The sequence below is a fragment of the Xiphophorus hellerii genome, chromosome 13, assembly GCF_003331165.1.
Source record: "Xiphophorus hellerii strain 12219 chromosome 13, Xiphophorus_hellerii-4.1, whole genome shotgun sequence".
NCBI lineage: Eukaryota > Metazoa > Chordata > Actinopteri > Cyprinodontiformes > Poeciliidae > Xiphophorus > Xiphophorus hellerii.
The window spans coordinates 6,698,260-6,720,378 of NC_045684.1; the positions used below are offsets into that span (position 1 = coordinate 6,698,260).

The window sequence follows — 22,119 nt, forward strand, 5'->3', positions numbered from 1 at the left end:
TCATTGTTAATCTGTGTGTTTGAAATTTTGCATGCATAAAAATAAATTAGGGAGGTTAATGCAAAGGGGTTGTTGTGGAGTGATTTACTCACCTTTTTAGTAATTCAAATTGCTTCACATTGACTTACTTAGGAGTGATGTTCAAAACAATTAAGGTTGAAGTGTTTTCTGTGTATATTTCAGTTGTTTTTTTAATGAATTAAAGATTAATATGGGCTTAAAGCTTAGGCTGCAGCAGTGCATGTAAATAACAGCTTATTTGCTGCCTTTGGCTTCAGGGCTAATGTACAAGTGTTCCTAGAAGAGTAAATGTTGTTTGTTTTATGTAACTAGAGTTGTAAATATTCACAACTCAGCAGTGTGAACCGTACCTCACAGAACATCAGGGATAAAGTTGTGGAGAAGTTTAAAGAGGATCGATTATGCTAAATTTGTACTTTGTTTTTGTTTCTATTTCTTCTAAAAACAGCCCAAGTGCTCAAAAATAAAAACAGTCAGCTGGTTTTTGGCAATGAGTCAATGTTTCCGGTTTTCAATACCTTCGGCATGTAACAAATCACCTAGCTGAGCCCAGCTCGTTACCTAGCAACCCAAGTTGAGCTCCAGCATGTTTGGTCAGCTGGTTTTACTGCTGTATCTCTGTACAGTGGCTGCTGGAAAAGACAAGAGTTTTGTTGTTAACTTACCATCCACAAACCACATGCTGCATTCTCGTTGGTTGTACAGGAGGCTCAACTTCTGCTTTTCTAAGACATACAATTGCATAATTGTGCATCTGTTTGCAGCCATTTTCACATGCAAGTGTAAACATTGAGTAGAGGGGGGGCATGTCCAGCAGCAGCTTATTTGAATTTAAAGTGACATCTCATTCTGAAACGAGACCAACCTAGAAATAGAATGTAAGAATGATTTTGTGCAAAAAATGTAATGAATATGCTTTGTATAGCTCATAAACCTTTTCTAACCTGTTCAAGGAAACATAATAGGTCACCTTTGACGTGACACAATAAGTAGAGCGGACCGTTCACATTAGCACACACCTGTCATACAACCACCTGATGTATGTCTTCACTTCTCTACCTGGTTCCTACTTCCTCTGTTTTGCTTTCAGGAAGCAGTCACACCTTTCTACGGGCAGCCACCTCCATGAACAACAATGTCAACATTTGACAAACGTGTTATTATAGTAGTTATTTAGTGAACAACCGTACAAATGGGCATAATTCCCTGAAACGTCGGATAAACGTTCCTCAAAAGTATTCATGTCGGATCGTGGAAGCGGACGAGTTGAAGTGAAATATCCACATTTCTGCATAAAACATGGCAACAAACGTCTGACCAATCAGACTTCGCTCTGTTAAAATAGTTTGACCTTAAATCAACTTTTTGTATGTAATGTATCCTGATAACTTTCCAGACTGCTGCTTTGTTGACAATAGTTTGTTAAAAACAATAAATATATATTTAGAAAAAAACGTTAGCAGCATTAATACTACAATAAACATTACTACTGCTACAGCTAAAGCTAAAATGCTATACCAACATAGAAAACTAATGCTAGCATACTAAAGTGCTAAATTCAATCATTTAGCAGGTATTCGTTTAAAACACCTTTAAAATATGGTAAGTGTTGTATTTTTGTATTTTCATGCAAGTGTTGTTTACCTCCTTCATTTGTTTGTTTTAGACTTCCCATCTGATCAATAAAGATTCTTTAAATAATAAAATAGTTTAACCTGGGCCTGGTGTCGAGTTTGGCAGGCGAACAAAATCAAGCAATTCTGCTCACACATCTACATCGTTATCTGCATTTTTATTGGCTATTTACGATGGCAAATTTGCTTAACAGAAACCCACATATACATATATAAAAAACTATTTTCAAATCAACAACCGGATGTTGCTACTGGTGGAAAAGACGAAAACAGGAAGTAGCTGGAGGTTCATGTTTCTTTAATGACTTATTGCATGAAGAAACTTATTCATGTGGGATTTTATCGGCCTTTCTCATTACCGCAATTGTGAAAATGTGTGAGAATATAGACAAAGTTTTGTAACCGAAAAGCAGCTAATGAGAACCGATTTTGGCACTTAGTATGAAGTTGCTGTACAGCCATTGTGTCGAAGTCCTTATGTTCTGCATGTTACCTAATAATTGTTCCCTGGTTGTCATCTGGCTCTGTTTCTTTCTGTATTTCCGATTCTACAGGCTGGGGACCTCAACTGTGTCCTGATTTACATGATTGCGTCTTTGACTTTCAGAAAGTGTCTCTTGTCCAGGCGCCGGCGCTGACAGGCAGACGGCTGCTTCTTATCCGGGAAGACAGACACGTCTGTGTGCGTTTCATAGCTGCTCGCTCCTCATGTCAGGCTTTAACAGTGCAGTCAGAGGGAATATGTGTAGGTTCTCTGATGCAGCAGGAGGTCCACGCAGAGTCCCGCAGCACTTTCTCTCTGTGTGTGAGCTGTGATGTTGCAGTGGTTGTTCAGTTTCTGCCTGCAGGAAAAGTCAGGGGGTTGTTGTCATTCAAGGCTGCAGCATCACATGCTGAGAAGGCTGTACTGTGCCTTTAAATAGCCCAGAGTGTACAGTAGCTAAAGAGACAAACATAAAAATATACTCAAGGGAAAGGAAGCGAAACTCAGCTGGTAAACACAGGTTGTGGAATCAATGTTTATTTTAATATTTCAGTTTTTGAGCAATGTAATATTAATGGTGCCTGAACTAAGTAGGTGTTACAGTGATGAATGTATTTCCCCCAAATATTAATATTGTATTTCACAGCAGCTGCTTTGCATTAAATATAACAGAGAGATCGTCACAATTACAGTGGCACCAGTGGAGACATTGCTAACCCTACGGAAGACAGTTAGGGACAAAAACACATAATTCTGACTTCCTTCTCAGAATTATTTTTCCATCCATCCATCCATTTTCTTACACCCTTGTCCCTAGTGGGGTCGGGAGGTGCTGAATTATTTTTCTTTAAGATTTTTTTCCCGTAAGAATCTGAGTTTTCTCTGAGAATTTGTACCTTTTTTTCTCAGAATTCTGATAAAAACCTGTCTGGATAGTTTTATTGGCCATAATCCTCTTCTGTATTAAGTTTTTCTCAGATTTCTGTCAGATCGACTAGTAAAAAAGCCTGGGGTCACACCCGTATGTTGTTCAGAAAACATTTGCACAATAAACACCGACCTTTTGTCATGTTTTCACTATTTCGTGAGCTATTGTTATTAATAAGTAACTTTAGTAAAACAGTTAATTTCATGTCAATTCATAAATCCTCTTTATGTCCAACTGTGTGCTTTGTCGACCTGAATCTCACTCCAACTGCAGGGTTTTCCTGTCTAATGAAAAATCAACCAGTCAGAACAAAAAACTCTTTATTGTGTTATATTTAATTTATTTCTGTCCCTGACTTTTTTTTGCTTCTAATTCAGTCACTTTATTTGCGAGGATGGTGGGGAAGACTGATTGTGAGGTTAACACACGGGGTGTTTTGATTATAATTTTTAAGAGAAACAAGAAAGAAATGTAAAAAAAAGTTTGAATTGTGTGTAAAGAAAAAAGTCTTGAAAAAACTTGAAAGCTCGGAAAAGACACTAGCAGTATGATGCACACACTCTGTGAACAAATACACACCATTTAATATAGCAAGGAGGGAAAAGTAAAAGAGAAATCAGGCTTACGAACATCTTAAACGATAATCTAGAGGAAAACAATCAGAAATTTACCTTATGTAACATTTATCCTTAATTCACAAAAAATGAGAAAAAAATCCTGCTTCTTACTTCATTTATCTATTTATTTTCCACAAACCTGCATGGCAAGATAAAGAAAGCGGAGTAAAAATTACCACAATGTCATTAATGTGTTATTATAAAGAAGGCTTTGTGTATTCTTTTGCAAAATGTGAAATATTTTTAGTGCTTTATATTCTAAAATTCAGTTTTGTTCTCTACAAAATTCTACAAATTACATTTTTGTACGTATATAGATAATTAGTTCAAAAACCATCAAAAATGCTGTTTTGGCATCACAAATAAATAGTCTCTACACTAGAGCGCGTCGCACTTTGGTGTGTGAGTGTGTGTGTGCGTTGGTGTGGGGGCGTGCGCGTGTGTGTATGCAGAACAGACATCTGAATGTGTGTGTGTGAGGGTAAGAAATGAATTGTTAATTGCATGAATAAAACTCCATCATCTCTGTGCCGTCAAATCCAAACTGGAGGCTCAGTGAAACTACATCATCTTCTAATTGAATTCTGTCTTGCATGAAAGCCGGACAAACACACACACACGCCCACACACACCCACACGCACTGTAGAAACAGCGGAGCAGTAAATTGATCGAATGAATAATCCACAGTTTTATTCATTGTTCTTCCTCTTGTCTCGGCTTCCTAAAATGAAAAATTAAACTTCTGCAAATTGATTCATTAAATTTACAACATCTGAAACTAGTGACAGCTGGTTTGTTAAAAGAATTCGATATTAACTAGACGGGTGCAGCCATTGCAGGTTTACAGAATTATCAATAACATAGAGATTGTAAAGATTAGCACGTCACTTTACAGCGCAGTTTAGTGTTTTCTTTTTTACTAAACACTTTTGAGCTCCAGCGCTCTCTGTCTCTTTAAGAGATTAAAGAAACGTGTTGGTGTTCCTCGGTTCTGCAGACAGATGAACCGGTCAGTCGGTCCAGTCGATAGTGAACAGAAGAAACAGCTTCATCACAAGCTGATTTTATAGAAAGCTTTGTTCTGTCTAAGCTTTGTGCTTTTCGTCTCTCAGATTAACACCTCAGATTTAGTTTAAATCTTTCAGCAGATTAAGAGCTAGTCGGCAGGTGTGGTCCTAACCTGTTTGGTGCCTTGGGCCAACAACGGCCCCCATTGCAAACACACTCTATTTCTTTTAATATTTCATTTAAAAACATGGAAGAAAGTAGAACACTGCTAAAACACACACATAACAAGACACAAACACTCTTTAAAGTTAAAGTTATATATACATAAAAAATAATAAATATGCAGCAAAAACACAAATTCTTTTTGCTGCGTATTTTTGGTCTAGTTTCTAGTGCAAATATCTGTAACTTACAAGTAACTTTTTAGCCAGATATAAAGGCTTGTCTTAAGTAAATAATTCCTTAATATTGATGAAAAAGTTCTTGTTCCACTGGCAAGGTGCACTGTGCCGTTACCTAGCAACCCCAGCCCGTTACCTAGCAACCCAGTTCTAGTTCCAGATTATTGAGGTTACATTCTCGAGGTTTTTGAAACGGCTCATTTTACAGACACAAGAAAACATTAACTTTCCTTTTTTAAGTGCTTTTGTTGTTCTTAGAAGCAGTTTTGACCCAAATGGAAGAACAAAAACTGTGTAACTTATTATACAAATAATCTTCAAATACTGTGTTAAACTTTAATATCATGTTTATTCTTATATTGGTAGTTGTTTTATACCAGTGTTTCCCAACCCTGGTCCTCAAGGCTCACTGTCCTACATGTTTTAGAGGTTCCCCTGCTTTAATGTGCCTGATTGAACTGATCGCAGTTCAACAAACGCCTGTTAATCAGTGATCAATTGAAATCAGCTGGACTGAAGCAAAGAAATACCTAAAACATGCAGGGCAGTGAGCCTTGAGGACCAGGGCTGGGAAACACTGTTTTATAAAACTGTGAGAAAATAATTTGTTTTCTGGGACTTATAACGCATCTGTTTGTCTGTCTAATGCAAACTGTGACAGTGAGGAAACAAACAAACAGAGCAACGTCTCGTACAGCCGACAGTATTTTATTTTCAACTCTGAATTTTGTGCCTTCCACTATATATTCTTCTCTCATCTTGTGTTTTAAGAAAGAGAGTTTCTTCTCTCTCTTTGTGATGGTAAACTCAAGTTTATTGGTTTTCTATATCTGTTTATAAGACTGCATTGCTTGAAGCTTAGGCATCTTTCTTTTCTCCAGATCCAGTGAACAGAAGTTTGTTTCCTGCTTTATTTGTGTGGAAGTGATGAGCGTGAGCCGAGGCCAAATGGCATAATTTGAGTTTTATGTGAATATACATTGCTCTGCAGCCCCGTTTTAAAAAGAAAAGTTAAAATACAGTTTAAGAATGTGGAAAGGTATGGGTTTTTGTTGTATTTAGGTCACTAATCTTCTCCTATTAAACATCGTTTTTTCAGTATGTTGATGAATCAATCCTGAACACTTTGAAATACCTTCAAATTAAAATCATACCTGTAATGGTGAATTGAATTAATGTAAGAAACAAGAAGCTTGTTCAGGTTAAGAATCTGCTCAGAGCTCCTGCAGAAGCTGGTTTCCCACACAGACTGACGTCCTTCGTCTCCCACTCCTCCGCTCCCACTCCCACTCCCACTGCACTCCCACACAGTTTTTACAGTGAAAAGCTGCAGGAGGCTTGAGCTGCCTTGACGTGCACTGAATATCTTCAACCAATGATATTATAAACTGTAGAAACAAATATGAATCAGTCAGAAATGGTTCGGTGATTTCTCTTTGAGACATTTTGTTTACAAGTGGATTATTACTCCAATCAGTTGCTATGGTTTTAATAATTAAACAGTTATTGACTCCTAATTCATGACATTATTTAGTAAATTATATTATTAAAATAATGCTGTCATCTTCTGCTTTGCATTGTGAACAGACTTTGAAAACATACCAATTGTTGCTCTAGTCTGGCGCTAATTTTTCCTAATTCCAAATTCCTCAATTAAATTAGTTTTTTAAATAAACATATTCACACTGAACTGTGATATAACTGCGTCATTTTGTTATTTACAGGCCATTTCACAGTTTTAGTTTTTGTTATGCTTTTTATGTCACTCACCAACTATTACGAGCTTAATTAGTTTGAAGTATTTTAACTGGACGTTGAGGTATTTTTGGGTAGAATTTGGTTGTTTTTATTCTGTGTATGTGTGTAAAAAAATTAAAACAAGCAGATTTGATCTAGTACGACCATAAATCCTTGATAGATTAAGATCTAAAAATGTATTTAATATTTTAAACAACCTGCTCATAGTTACTATTTTTTTGACCTCATGATGATTTAAATTTTCCTGTTGAAAGTTTTGTAACTTTTACTTTAAAACTGCAGTATGTAACTTTAAATTTTTATTTTTTATTTCTTTACATGTTTGGTATAAGACAGATAATCTGTGAACATATTCACAGAACATATTCCTCTGCTTTCTCCAAGTGCTAATTAGAAACAACCAGTCAGAGCCAAGAGGCGGTTCTTAGCGCTGTCAATCATGCAATCACGCTTCTACACCCCCTTTTCTGTCTGCTACCCTGCAGCTAGCAGAGGCTGGCGTGAATGCTAAGGCTAGTTAGCATAGCCACCGCTCATGATAAACGGTTTTCTCTGTAACGGTAAATTGTTTTCAGTGAGTACACGAGGTTTGTTGACAGCGCTAAGACCCTCCTCCTGGCTCTGATTGGCTGTTTTAGGTCGGGAGCGATTCATTTCTTCAGACGGCAATAGTAGTAGACCGAGAAGATTGATCTTTTCACAGATTATCTGTCTCATAACAAGCTGTCACGACATGGTGACATTTTTCAGAAATATGCCACATAAGAAAAGAAACATATTTTTTATGAAAGTAAATGTAAGTTTTGTTAAGTTAGCAGTATCCAGAAACCAAGTTAAACCAGGCAAGCTGAGCAAACTGACCTTGACGTATAAAATCAGCGGATTGACCCTTTAACTTTCCCGTTAGCACAACTTGCCCGTCATGTCACAGCAGAACCGCAGCCTCAGGATCACTTTGACACAGATTGAAGAAGAACAGCGAGCTCAGCCCGGTTCTGAACTTCTCCCAGAACTTTTCTACATTTCTTTGATTTTACGCAGATGGTTCTTCAAAGGCTCCGGGCTTCGCTTGGCTGCGATGAGTCTTTACGGTTAGAGTGACACTTCTGAGGTCAGCATGATTTGTTCCATCAAATCTAATTACTTTTTTTTTTTTTTTTTCAGCTTTCACGCATTTTCTGAGGCAGCAGCTGCAGCCTGGAGGGACTCTGGTACTTTATATCCTCCAATGTGTGTGTGGGTGTGTGTGTGTATGTGTGTTTAACCTCCACTATGATAAATCAGCATAAAACAGCACAGAGTGTAAATAACCACATGATGTGATAAACATCAGTTTTAAGGGATTAACTCCACTCTGACGCATTGGAGCTGTCTTTCAGGGGTTTCTCCTTTGTTTTGTTCTTGAACAAGTTGGGAAACTTGAAGGTGAACGGAATGAAAATGAGGAACGAGAGAAAGACCGGCAGTGAAATATTAACGAGGATGGCAGGAGGGAGTTTGAATACACAGACTCAGCAAATCCTTCACAGACGTTCTGCGCTCGTCTTGTTCAAACTAATCAAGTTTAGCGTTACGTGACGCATGTAAAGTGATATTTCATGACATTTTATATTAAAAACCTATGTGGTAATTTTTGCAGAGGTTTAGGTTCACCTTGCAGGACATGTTGGACAATGAGTCCAAACAGAAAAGTGCATTTATTTCTCTTACTTACCAGACACAAACTTGAGTTTCAAGAGAACAAAATCCCCTATAATCCAACTGTCTGTGCATGTAAACAGCTTAATGTTCATTTAATTTCTCACCTTCTGATTTTGGAGCTCCAAACCGAGCCTGAAAAAGAGATGACAAAATTTAAAGCCAATTGAGTTTGGCTTTAATCTCCATGTGGGAAGGAAATAAAAAGCTTCTTGCCAAAACGATGTGTTTAAAACTAACGACACCCACAATCCCACCCACAGACTGCTGGGAAGAGAACAACAGCGTGAGGGAAAAAATAAGTTTGAAAGACAGACTTAAAGACACAGCCTGGCTTTCTGAGAACACTGAAAGTACTCCATGCTGCTGCAGAAATTACCCATTATGCTCAAAGCAGGAAAAGAGGACAAAGGTTGGCTCCACTTAACAGAACCTGCTGGAGAAGGTGGGTGCAAATCTGCACACCAAACCAATTTATTTAGAAAAAATCACAACAAACAGAACCTGAAACCAACAATCCACCACCCAGTTAAATTAAACTGGGACCAGAGCTACCAAAGCACCAAAAACCTGTTTATGGGTCGTAATATTTTAGTCTGAGGAAGCGAAAAAACCACCATATTTATCAGGAGCCTCAGAATGAGATACTTAGGATCAGGAATTAACTTGGAAAAATTAAGGATCTCAAGAACTGAAACCTTCAGTTTATTAAAAAATAAATTAGTCTTTAAAGCTACAGTAACTTTTATTGAAAGAATAAATATTTTTTACATATTTGATAAAACTGTCATTCTGTCATGGTAGTACGGTACGAGATGGACAATCTGTAAAAAAATCAATTGGAGCCTGTAGGAGTGTCCTAGCGCTGTAAATCATGTTTGTATAGGTGCTGCTTACACCCTCCCTCTTGCTCTCTGCTATGCTACAGCTTTTCCCTGATAGCCAGGAATGCTAAGGCTAGTTAGCATGGCCACTGGTGACGGTGGATAAACGGATTATCGTCTGTCGCCTCATATTTCAGCTTAAGTTGGAAAATCTGAATGTTTTGTATGTTAACAAATTGTTTTGTTTTGTTTTTTTGTTTTTGCCTAATTTTATGTTTGTTTTGTTACGAAATTAAGGCTTTTGTACTGAAAGACAAAAACAAATGAACAAAAGACTGAGAAAAAAAAATCTACCAATCAGATTCATGACAGAAACAGAGCCAGCATGTCCTCAGTGCAGGTAAATATAATGCCTCAACTTCTTCTTCATGAGTATTTGAAGAACTTTAGACAAGCCGCCATGTTGCCAATCAAAACAAAGTTCTGAGCAGGGCGGAGCCACTGAGAGTGAGAGCTAAGCACCGAAAAGGAAAAAAGTGGGAGTCGACTCTTGTGATTCACTTTTGAGCATGACCACATCAAACTGCGCGTACACAAGCATGATTGACAGCGCTAAGACACTCCTACCAGCTCTGATTGGCTGTTTTTGACTGGGATTTCTAAAAAACAGCTATGGTAGCACGAGAGGCAGTGGAGGAGATTTATTTTTTCACAAGTTATCTGCCTCATAACACACTGACAAGAGACGGTGACAGTTATGACTTTTTCTTTTTATAAAAGTTACAGACTGCAGCTTTAATATGTTCAGTGAGAATGATTTTATGAAGTCAAACTGTGAAAATGAAAGCAAAAAGAAAAAACTGTTGTTTTTTGAGACACAGAAATATTAGCATAAATTATTCAGAGGCCTTCTAAAGCCAGCCTCAGTGGTCTGGGGAATTCTGCTGTTTTTCTTCACATCTGCCAGAAAGAAGAGTTTGGATTTTCTTTTTGCTCTGATCAGTTTCTAGCTCCTGATTTCAGTTTCTTTATCTGAATTTCATTTTTTTCCCCTCCCATCTGATGGCGTATTCCCTCTGCCTCAGATCCTCTACCTGCACCGTTCCTCATAAACTCACCTGGTGTCGCTGCTTTATCCTCCCGGTTCCTCGTTCAGCGGTTTTTAAAATCCTCTCTTTCTGGCTGCACAGCCTTGTTTTCCTGCAGGCGTCTAACTTCATGTTGCATGTTTTCTGTCGGCCGACTCGCTGCTTTGGCAGCGCCTCAGGTTTTGTTTTTGTGACATGAAGTTCATTAGTATTCTGCACTGACCTCCTGCTTGTTCAGTCCTGCATTTAGTTCCTGCGCTGACTTCTCACTGCAACAAAAAAAAATCAATTTACATGTAAATGGGGTGTATTTTTCTTTCGTACTTTTTATCTTTTCTCTGTGTACTGAGGAAAACCATTTTCTTTGTTGCTTTGAGACATTTTGTGTAATTGTGATTGCAGATATTTGCATTATTATCGGTGTGTCAACATCATGTATGACAGATTTACAGGTTGTGAAATTGAAAGAAGTTAAATGAAATGTGTTTAATATCAAAAATACTCAAATATTTCCACATGGAAATAAATCTATGATTTATTCTCATTTATTTTATACTTTTTTTCATTTTCATCTCTTAAGGATATATAAGTAATGTTTTTATTGGTTGCTTTTATTGCTCAATTATTTTTTTTTCAGGCTTGTAGATTATTTTAATGTCATAAGTCAGTAAATATGTTTTTTAAAAAAGGAACCATAAATAAATTTAGCAAAACACGGTAAATATCAAAATAACACGATGGCATTCTGAGACAAAAACAGCAACATTAAAGCCTTCAGTTACACTTTTAGACAGAAACTGAATTCCAGAAAACAACAAATCTGGATGTTTTCAAGTTAATTGGATTTTCTGAGCCGGTTCTGATGCACATGGATCTGAATAAAAAAACGTTGCAATTGCTAAATTGTGTTTTATTGTTATTAGTGAATGTGTGACGTGTTTTGCACATTTGTAATGGAGACGCTGTTTATGTCAGCAGAATAACTTTGGTTAATAATCTGTGTAGAAACATAGCAGTAGTGAATGGAAGCAGCATAAAGTCTCACTTTCTAAACATTATCAGTTGCAGTAGGTTTCCTCACAGTATGACATTTGGTAAAAATCCACTTCAAATAAATACTACAACATTTAGTGGCTGAATTGATTCCAAATACTCACAATTGATCATTGATTTGGCTCAGACACCAAGGAAAAAAAGCTTTAATTTTTTAAATTAAGTAATACACAAACTTTTTGCACTTCTCTTACTCAAGAAACTTTATGCTCACAAATTAACAATCTATATTGTGATCTTTTTCTGTTTAAAACAGTTTATATTCTCAAATTTGTTCAAATTTACAGTAAAAATAACGTATTGTTTTTCTTTGCAGAAATCTCCGATTTGACTCCTCTGCTGTAAAGATGGTTTTCAGTGGACAGATGAGGATGATCCCGAACTGAACCAATCAGAACCATCGTCTGAACATGGCGGACGACCTCTACAGCAGCACCTTCTCAGCCTCTGAATCAGACTTCCCCTCCTCCTCTTCCTCTTCCTCCGCCTCCTTCCTCACGCTCGAGCAAAGGGCGGCTTTCGTCTTCGTCCTCATCCTCTTCATTTTCCTCGGCCTACTGATCGTCCGCTGCTTCCGGATCCTTTTGGACCCGTACCGCAGCATGCCGTCGTCTACCTGGACGGACTACATGGAGAAGGACACGTTTGATTACCGGATTTCCTGACAGGCAGCCTGAGAGGCAGCAACCCTGACAACTCAACGCGTAAACTGAGGCAACGATCACATTGACCAATCATGGCACCAACACTAATGCACATTTTCTTAATTCTGTTTGTTCTACAAATCAACCAGAGCAGAATTTAATTAACTATCAGTAAAAGAAATCACAATCACCTGAATAAGCTTTGGGTAAAAAAAATTAAAAATCACTCTGCAAAAACAAAAAATCCTATCAAGTAATTTTGGTCTAATAAGACAAATCTAACTTGACAGTAAGTTTTTCAAGATATAGAAGCTTGTTTTAAGTAAATAATGTAAGTTAAATAATCTGTCAATGGAACAATATTGACATAGAAAGTTCCACTGGCAAATTTCACTTGTAACAGGGGAAAAATATCTTGTTATAAAGTGAAAAAATCTGCCTGTGGAACTAGAACTGGTTACTAGGAGACGGGCGGGGCTTGGCTGGGGTTGCTAGGTAACGGCTCTAGTTCTCCTTGCCAATGGAACTAGAACTTTTTCATCAATATCAAGGAATTATTTACTTATTTATTTAAAACAAACCTCTATATCTTTCTAAAAAGTTACTTGTCAGTTAGTTTTGTCTTACTTCAAGTTTGCTAAGATATTTGTATTAGCAACTAGACAAAAAACAAAAACAGAAAATTTTTTGATTTTCTGTTTTTGCATTTCAATCAATCAATCCAGTTTATTTCGACTTCAGAGGTTTTGATGTGGATCTGAAACCTTTTTTTTTTACCCGGACTTTTAAACTAACAAAGAGAAAAGTGCATTTTGTGTTCTTGCTGCTTTACTTGTGATCGTTGTCTCACCCAGCAGGCGTCACACCTGAGCAGAAACACACCAACTAACAACGGCAGAGGTGGGCAGAGTATCCAGAAATTACACTCAAGTAAAACTATTTGGTAAAAAGTTTACTCAAGTACTGAGTAACTGATCAAATCATCAGTTATTTAATATTTAAAAATTACATCATCAGTGGGTAGAGAACCCAGAAGTTTTACTCAAATAAGAGTAGAAATACTTCATAATAAAATTACTCAAGTAAAAGTAAAAAGTTAATTTTTAAAAAAAAAAGGTAATTCAAGTAAATGTAACTGAGTAAATGTAATTAGTTACCACCGAAACTCTGCCTAAATGCAGTCAGTTTTGTTGAACAAATGTCAAAGAAATCCTATTTTCTTGCTGTGAAAGAAGCGAGAAAATATTTCTGAAAATGTTGCTTTCAGAAAGATTAGATTCGCATCATGTTTGGCAAAACCTGCAACCCCTCTGATGAGCGTGACGCGCTGCGAATCGACGTCCAGTCTGGTTTCTGCTCAGATGTGGTGAAGGTTGCAGAAATCCCCGAGCCCTGCGGCTCTCCAGCATCTCTGCCGGAGTCGGCAGCGATGCGGCGAATGTTGGAGAGGTGATTTCATCAACCGCCTGCTGGGCAACATGCTAGGGTTGCTGTCTCTCATGGGAGAAGAACTTGTTTTTGTTGCTTTATATTTATTTTCAAAACTTATTAAGAGACTTTAAAGACTTGTTCAAACATTTTGTGAAGCTCACCTGGACGGTGAAGCGTTTATTTTTGTTTTTTTTAGCAGTGTATGTAGAGGAGGATGCAGAGGAGGCTCAGGAGAGACGGAGGACAGACTGAACAAAGCTGTGTTGAATCGGTTTGACTGCAGAGATGAGACGAGCCGGCTTCCAGCGGCTCTCTGCCAGTTGCTTAGTAACTGGTGTTTTCAGCTAAAGTCTACAGTCAAAATGTCCAAATTAAAGAGGACCTGAAGGAACAAGTGACCAACGCAAACACATTCCTCCCAGCGGCACATTTTGTCGGTTTGCTACAGAAAGGGACGTCAGCGGCAGCATGGCGTCTCGCTGCTTTACTGACATCAACAGGTGAGTCTGAGAAACGGCCCCCAAATGTCAAACACTAAGATGAGCATGCAAAAGAAATTACTTTGATTTAGGTTTTTGTTGTCCCTCAAGATGTCACTGAAATTAGGAGAAAAGATAAACACACCACCACCCAAAGCAACAGTACAACTCAGGGCTGGAACTGAGGGCCCGCGGGCCAAACACAGCCCGCCGTAAAGGTTTATGGGGCCCAGAGAAATAATATCTTATCAATCAAATGAAAGCAGTTCTCACTGAACAGTATTAGGGCCACAAAAAAGAAAAAATCTGATTTTTGTTTCTGAAAATTCGGACAAAAAGTCAGAATTTTGACTTTAGTTTAGTCTTCTAAGAGCGATAGAATTCTGCAATAAATTCTAAGAAAAAAATTCAAAATTCTGGGGAAAAAAAATCAAAATTTAGAAATTTAATCTTCTTTGATCTGAGAAGATTAAAGCCAGAATTTCTTCTTTTCTTCTCCAGTGGCCATAATCTTATTCTGCAGTTTTCATATGTATACTGCTAAAGATTTTATTTGGTAAAAAGTCTACTTACGCACTGAGTAACTGATCAAATTATTAATCATTTAATATTTAAAAATTATCAGACAGACCAAAATATAAAGTTAAGTGGAAATTTGGGGATTTGTGAACAATAATTCATATAAGTAGCAAAAAACAACAAAATCCAAAATCAGTATCTTTTAATACAAAAATTATTAAACTTTAATAAAAACTGCAGGTGTGTATCTGTGACTGGTGAATTTTTGGTTAAAACATGTTTGTTCTTATTCAGTGGGTAGAAAATCTAGAAATTTTACTCAAGTAAGAGTAAAAAGTACAGAGTAGTAAAAAATACTCCTAAAAATAAAATTTTCAAAATAGTTAGTCAAGTAAATTTAATTGAGAAAATGTAACTAGTTGCTACCCAACTCTGTCTATTCCCAGCTAACCAGGAACACTGCAAAAACACAAAATCCTACCAAGTGTTTTGGCCCAGTTTCTAGTGCAAACATCTTATTACACTGGAAATAAACAAACTTCCACGTAACTTTTCAGCAAGATGTAAAAACTTGTTTTCAGTAAATAATTCTTTAATATTGATGAAGAAGTTCTTGTTCTTTTGGCAGATAAATTAATTTATAACATGGGAAAAATGTCCTGTTATAAGTTAAATGACCTGCCAGTGGAACTAATAATAAAGTTATTTACCCAAAACAAGCTCCCATATCTTGCTGAAAAGTTACTGTTAAGTTTGTCTTATTTCAAGTTTGCTAAGATATTTGCACCAGAAAGTAAACACAAATACGTTGTAAGATTTTGTGTTTTTGCAGACTTTCTAAAACCCCCAACTATTATCTGAAACTAAATTAACGCCAGGAACAGAAAACAGATCGTTAAATGCAGATTTTGCATTCCCCAGACCAGCTTTTCCTTCGGTTTCCTGCGTCTTTCGTGTATATTAGAATTCCAAGACGCATTTGCAGGCGCAGCAGAGCGGCAGTGATGTGTATCTGTTTCTGTCTTGCAGAGGGGGCCCCCTCAGGCGACCTGCACACACTCTGCCGTAATGGGCCTCCTCATGGTTGGAGGTCTCCTGTCAAATCTCGGAGCTGAAAACCCCCCCGGAGAAGAGCGAGGGTTTGAAGTCGGAATAAAGATTCAGACGGGGGAGAGAAAGCAGCTCTCCTCTGGGCTTTTTCTCGCAGCCAGGTGTGAACGCTGGAAGGTGGCGCGGTTCGCTTCCTGAGTGGATGAAGACATCAAAGTTCAAACCTAAACACAATGGACAGATTTCTGTTTTATTCTCAAAGAACTCGGTTTATTTTAGGCCTCTGGAGGACGGTCCAAAAAGAGAGGTGCTAAACCTCAAACTCACTGTAAAAACACTAAATCTTACAGAGTATTTTTGATTTAGTTTCTAGTACAAAAATCTTGGGATATGACAAACTAACTTATAAGTAATTTTTAAGCAAGATATTTTAAGTAAATAATTTCTTAATATTGGTGAAAAAGTTCTAGTTCCAGAGGAAAGGAGAATTAAAGCCGTTACCTAGCAACCCCGGCCAAGCCCAACTCGTCTCTTAGCAACCAGTTCTAGTTCCACTGGCAGAAGTGAAATAATCTACCGCTGGAACTTTTTCACCAACATTAAGGAATCATTTACTTAAAATAATGTGTTGCTGAAAAGTTAGTTTTAAGTGAGTTTGTCTTATTTCACGTGTAATAAGATATTTTCACTAGAAACTGGACCAGAAATTCTTGGTAAGATTTTGAGCTTTTGCAGTGCTGAAACCAACTTTTAGCTTTTTGTCCTTGCAGATGGGCAGAGAGCCTGGAGCGATCTTCCTCCCTCCTCCTCCTCTTCCTCCTCCTCAGCAGGACCCAATCTTCTCTTCGCTTGGTAAATCTTTAGGTTTCTGAAGATCTCCGGAGGGGGGCTTCGCTGCAAGGAAGGTGACCGAACCTTTACCTGAAAGGAACAAAAAACTGACAGAAAGTTTTACAGGATGGTTTTCGTTTTTTTTAATTTCCTCTCTGAGGGAGAAGGAGACTTTTCTTCCTGTCCTTATCAGAGCCTCTGCTGATTGAGATCAGCATGATCAGGTGGAATCGAGGATATGAAATCTTATCAATTTGAATTACGACTGGATTTTATTGTGTTAAAAGTTGAAGAAGGATTTTTTGTATTATTATTATTATTATTATTAAGTTCTGGAGTGCCTCCCGTCAATCCCAGACGGAGATCTCCAGCGGATCAGAGATGGAGTATGAAACTATTCATTCATTCATTTATTCATTCGTTTATCCACCCACCCTCCCATCAGGGTGTCTTCAGATTGAAGCTGTAACCATTGAACGGTTTCTTATTCACATTTTTCCATTTAATTACAGAAGAAATCACCGTCTCTTCACTCTCATTAACTCAATGTCTCTGATTGCTGTTCAATGGCAGTTTGTGATTCATAATATTAGCTTCTCAGGCATGAATCAACTGCTGTGTTTAACAAAGTCTATATTTTATATCTTTATTTATAATTAAGATTTCATCTGTTTTAAATTATCTGCAAAAGTTTCAGATAAATTCTGTCTTATTTGCCTCACAGAAAACTTGATAGTGGGTATTAAAAGTCTGTACAACCATGTTGAAATTTCAGCTTTTTTGATGCAAACATAACTTTATTTTATAATCTGGGGGTGAAAAAACACCTTTTAAATGGTGACAGGTGATACTGATTTTCTACCAACATGAGTTTTTAGGTGAAAATTAATTCTGAAAACAGGATTAAAACAATTTCAGCATTTTCAGTTATTTATTTATTATTCCCCCTTCAAGATTTTAGTGTGTACCTAAAGTGAGATATTTAGGTAAGAGACTTTAATCTCAAAATTCTGATTTTAATCTCAATATTCTCAGTTTTTCTCTGGAATCTGACTTTTAATCTCAAAATTCTGATTTTAATCTCAGAATTCTCAGATTTGAAAACTCAATCTGGGATTAAACTCACAATTATTACTTTAAAATAATAAAAATTCACCTTTTTCTCATAATTATCACTCTAAACTCAGAAATCTGACATTTTTTCCAGAATCAGAGTTGTCCATGAGACAAACATGGTGTTAACACTGAAATCTACCAAATAAATTTGGCACAGGCTTTCAGTGCAGCTTTACAAATCCTTTGTTACGTGATTATTTTCATTTGCTAACTGCACACACTTAAGAATGTTTGGCTATTTATTTGAATTTACACAAAATTAGAAATATAAGTTGAGCTCTTAGATAAAAGTCAAAATTTGGGACTTAAAGTAAAAAAATTTATTGATTTTTTTTGTAGGTGGCACTAACCCTCTTCCATATAATCACACTAAATATGGATTTTTTTAAAAAAATAAAACAAAATGAAAACCTGCCATTTCAACATGAGTGTAGAGGTTTTTATACCCACTCTTGTACAGCAGAAACATTTATTTTCCAAGTGTGATGACGCTCATAACCACTTCATATCCCGTCTTGTAAACACACTCACTCATAGAGAGGAAATGCTGCCCTGCACAAACTACTGCTGACTGTCCCAGCGTCTCACTGCCGAACTAAACCCGTTCCTCTCCTCCATTCCTCCGTCCTCACTGCCGATTTATACCTTTACTCACTTTATCTCTTCTCCTCTCCCTCCACTCTCATTGGATTTTTTTAATCTCCGCTGGCTTTGCCACCTTGACAGGTAAATACATTTGAGTTGCTAAAGCTCATAAAGGAGTAAAATGGTGATAAAGGAAGAAAATAATTCTCCAAGACGTCTCACTGTCTTATCTTTTCACTTGCTCTCGCGCCTGTCTCCCCTTGAAAGAGCTAAAACTCTCATTACTCCGCTGTCAGCTGCTGCAGAAAGACAGAAAAAAAAACCTGTGTAGGCTTTTCACTGCAAAAACACAAAACCTTAACAAGTATTTTTGGTCTAGTTTCTAGTGCAAATATCTTAGAAAACTTGAAATAGGGCAAACTAAATTAAAATCAACTTTTCAGCAAGTTGTATAGAGGCCTGTTTTAAGTAAATCATTCATTATTACTGAGGAAAAATAGTTTTTTTTCTATTAGCAGGCAAATTATCTTATTTTGTGGGCAAAATGTCATTTTATAAGTGATAAAATCTGCCAGTGGAACTGGAACCGGTTGCTAGGAGACGGGCTGGGTTTGGCTGGGGTTGCTAGGTAACGGCTTCAGTTCCCCTTAGCAATGAAACTAGCACTTTTTCACCAATATTTAAGTGCATTTTTAGCGAGATATAGAAGCTTATTTTCAGTAAATAATTCCTTAATACTGATTTTAAGAAAGTAGTTCCATTTGCAGATTATTTAACTTATAACAAGACATTCTTCCCATGCTATAATTTATATGCCAGTAGAATAAGCACTTTTTCATCCATGTTAAGGGATTATTTACTTAAAACAAGCCTCTATATTTTGCTGAAGATTTACTTTTAAGCTAGTTTGTCAAATTTCAGGTTTTGTAAGTAATTTAAACTAGACCAAAATTACTTGGTAAGGTTTTGTGTTTTTGCAGTCTTACCTAAGTTGGACTAAGGTGCTTTAATGGACGGTTGCTTATTTTTAAACATTCAGAAAGACACACAGTGTGTTTAAATTGACATGGAGACAACTTTTTTATATTTTCTTTGAGATAAATTGTATTTTTTTTAGTTTTGGTCATCAGAGACTCAAAACAATCATTTATTTTTAAAACATCATTTAAATTGGTATTTAAACTAAACCTGTAATAAAAGGTGTTGGCATAAAAAACTAAACTAAATATCAAGTAAAATACAGTAAGATGGTAACAGCTGAATTGAAAATGATCTAAAATAATCCTCAGATAAATTAAAATGACGGTGGAGGGAGTCGATATGATCATTCAGGATGAGTCGTAATTTAATTTATTTATTTAACATTTGCAACATGAGATCATTAATTTGTTTTTTGAAATGCTGAGAATAAATTATAACTTCTTTAGCCTCTCCAAGAGTTTAGGCAAAATGTTTAGTTATTTAAAAATAACCAATTTTTTTATAGTATTGTCAACATTTCTTTCAAAATTAAAGTGTCCAGAAAAGATGCATTTTTTTACAACATTGACTGTTTTTAGTGGACATTGTCTGATGCTTGCACATCTATTTATGGAGACCTGGATTCTGTCCTTTTCTAAACTGCATTCTGCATATTAACAAAAAGAAATGTTTACAGCTCATAGCAAAAACATCGCGCTCAGTCTAACGTATCTACATGGAAATGTCTGCGCTCTGATTTCATAATGGAAAGATGTGGAGATGGAAAACATTTACCAAAGGAGATGTTGCTTTTAGGCTTCAACTGCATAAAATTAAAAAGACTTAATGAGAAAAATATATATCAGTAATAGAAATGGGTAAAAACTACAGAAAAGGATTAGAGCCACTGGAAGAAATAGGATTTTGACCTTAAAGTCATAATTCTTAATCTCAGAAGTCTGATTTGTTTTCCTCAGAATTCTGATTTTAATTTCAGAAATCAAACTTTTCTTTATCTTTTACAGAATTTTGACTTTTATCTCAAAAGTCTTAATCTTAGAATTTTGACTTACTTTCAGAAATCTGACTTGTTTTAAACAGAATTTTGACTTTTATCGAAATCTTGACTTTAATCTAAAAATTCTGTCTTTTCTCCAAATTCTAACTTGTTTAATCAGAATTTTGACTTTAATTTCAGAAATGTGAGCTTTTTTTCTTTTTTTTTCAGAATTCTGACTTTTCTCAAAATTCTTAATCTCTAAATTCTGACTTTTGACCTTAGATTAAAGCTAAAATTCTGAGAAAAAAGTACAAAAATTCTTTCTTTGGTAACACTTTATTTGACGGGTTGTGAATAAGACTGTCATGACACCGTCATAAACATGACATAACACCTGTCATGAACACGAGTAAGTCTTCATGAATATTTATGACTGTTGTCATAAAGTGTCATTTGGTAAATCATGACACTTTTAATACAAAGTTGACATTATTCAAAATGTCTTTGTTATGACAACTTGATATTAACCAAGAAATCATGAACTGACATAAATTTGTTATAAAAGTATTACTGATTAAACGTTAAAAATTATGTAGCTTTATGTTAAAGCTAAAGTTTAATCAGTAATACTTTTATAACAAATTTATGTCAGATCATGATTTCTTTAATATCAAGTTGTCATAACAAAGACATTTTGAATAATGTCAACTTTGTATTAAAAGTGTCATGATTTACCGAATGACACTTTATGACAACAGTCATAAATATTCATGAAGACGTATTCATGTTTATGACAGTGTTATGTCATGTTTATGACGGTGTCATGACAGTCTTATTCACAACCCGTCAAATAAAGTGTTACCCTTTTGTTTTTTAGTGGCTGTAATCTAAACAGTTGATGTGAAAAGAAAATACATTTTCTTCATGTTTTTTCTGTTCAAGCTGCAGCTGTTCAACTTTTCTTGCAGAAGTCGAGTCTTCGGTAAAACTTTGTCTTTAAACCCTTTAATTCTGCCGTCTGCCTTTCAAACCATCCTCACCTTACTCTCCCTTTTTCACTATTGTTTTCTCCTCCTCAGCTTCTTCCCCTCCCTCCCTTTGCATCCTTCTGCTCCTTATCCTGCTCTTCCTCTTTGCCTTACACTAAGTCTGTTTACATAGGATTAGAAACTCAAGCAGTGCTCTTGCTGATGTTTTTTACCCTTTAAGGGAGTGGGGACAGGAAACCTGTCTCTGCTGAGTGTTTGTTTATAACGTGTGTGTGTGTTTGTGCTAAACTTCGGGCACGGCCGTGGCTCCGTAGGTGAATTTCACCCTCAGGCTGCTGGTTTACTCGAGCCGTCTTTACTTTCACACCGTACTTGAAGGAAAAATCCACCTGGAAACATGAGCAGAATAATTGGGTCCTGTTGAAAAAAGGCTTAGAGGTTGGAAGTGTCAGTCTGGGGGTTGGAGATGGAAACAAGTTCTACAAAGAAAAATAACTGCAAAGTTCATAAAAAAAAATACATAAGGCAGACACGTCCAGATTTATGAGAAAAAAATATATTGCAAAAAAGTCTGAATTTAGAAATACAAGCTAAGAAAATGTGCTTAAAATATGGCATGTTTCAATATTAAGTATCTTTTTTACAGGTAGATGGTTTGGTCCCCAAATTAAATATTCGTTAAAACGTTTTAAAAGAGGTGTTTGTGGTTATCGTTTTGAATTGTACAGAAGCAGAAGGTTATCGCCACTAAACTGTCATCTTGAAAAACAAATTAATTGTAAGACAGTAATTATCTCAGGGGGCCCTGCGCATAAATTTCACAATCTGGTCACATTAAGCCAAATCTTTCACCATGTGATTTGTCTATGTTAGAGAGTAAAACTTTACAATCTAACTTTCAATCAACTTTATGGTTGCTTAGGACTGATTAATGAACAACCCTTGGAAATTATTACTTTTAGCTGCCAATAATAAATCAATATATTTGTGGCATGAGCGT

The 22,119-nt window shown here is 36.3% G+C and overlaps 1 protein-coding gene and 2 long non-coding RNA genes across 4 annotated transcripts; 2 read left to right on the forward strand and 1 right to left on the reverse strand.

The window, feature by feature from the left end:
- Window positions 1-1,176: 1,176 nt before the first annotated feature.
- Window positions 1,177-10,894, reverse strand: LOC116730660 (uncharacterized). The gene is made up of 3 exons (XR_004341385.1): window positions 10,493-10,894; window positions 8,658-8,685; window positions 1,177-2,497 (listed from the first exon to the last, which is right to left on the reverse strand). It is a non-coding gene; the product is annotated as an uncharacterized LOC116730660 (long non-coding RNA).
- Window positions 10,895-11,750: 856 nt separating this feature from the next.
- Window positions 11,751-12,553, forward strand: LOC116730703 (cortexin-3-like). Its single transcript, XM_032580109.1, has one exon. It carries the CDS (start codon window positions 11,926-11,928, stop codon window positions 12,178-12,180), a length of 255 nt encoding a protein of 84 aa, XP_032436000.1. The 5' UTR covers window positions 11,751-11,925; the 3' UTR covers window positions 12,181-12,553.
- Window positions 12,554-13,226: 673 nt separating this feature from the next.
- On the forward strand, window positions 13,227-18,053 carry LOC116731918 (uncharacterized). 2 transcript variants are annotated; one of them, XR_004341665.1, is made up of 3 exons: window positions 13,227-14,090; window positions 15,618-15,799; window positions 16,409-18,053. It is a non-coding gene; the product is annotated as an uncharacterized LOC116731918 (long non-coding RNA). The 2 variants fall into 2 exon arrangements; XR_004341664.1 differs by having other exon boundaries at window positions 15,618-15,945; window positions 16,409-17,968.
- Window positions 18,054-22,119: the final 4,066 nt, after the last annotated feature.

Bases quoted from the DNA above. Each gene is read 5' to 3' on its own strand.
- LOC116730703 (XM_032580109.1), top strand. From the start codon at position 11,926: ATGGCGGACGACCTCTACAGCAGCACCTTCTCAGCCTCTGAATCAGAC.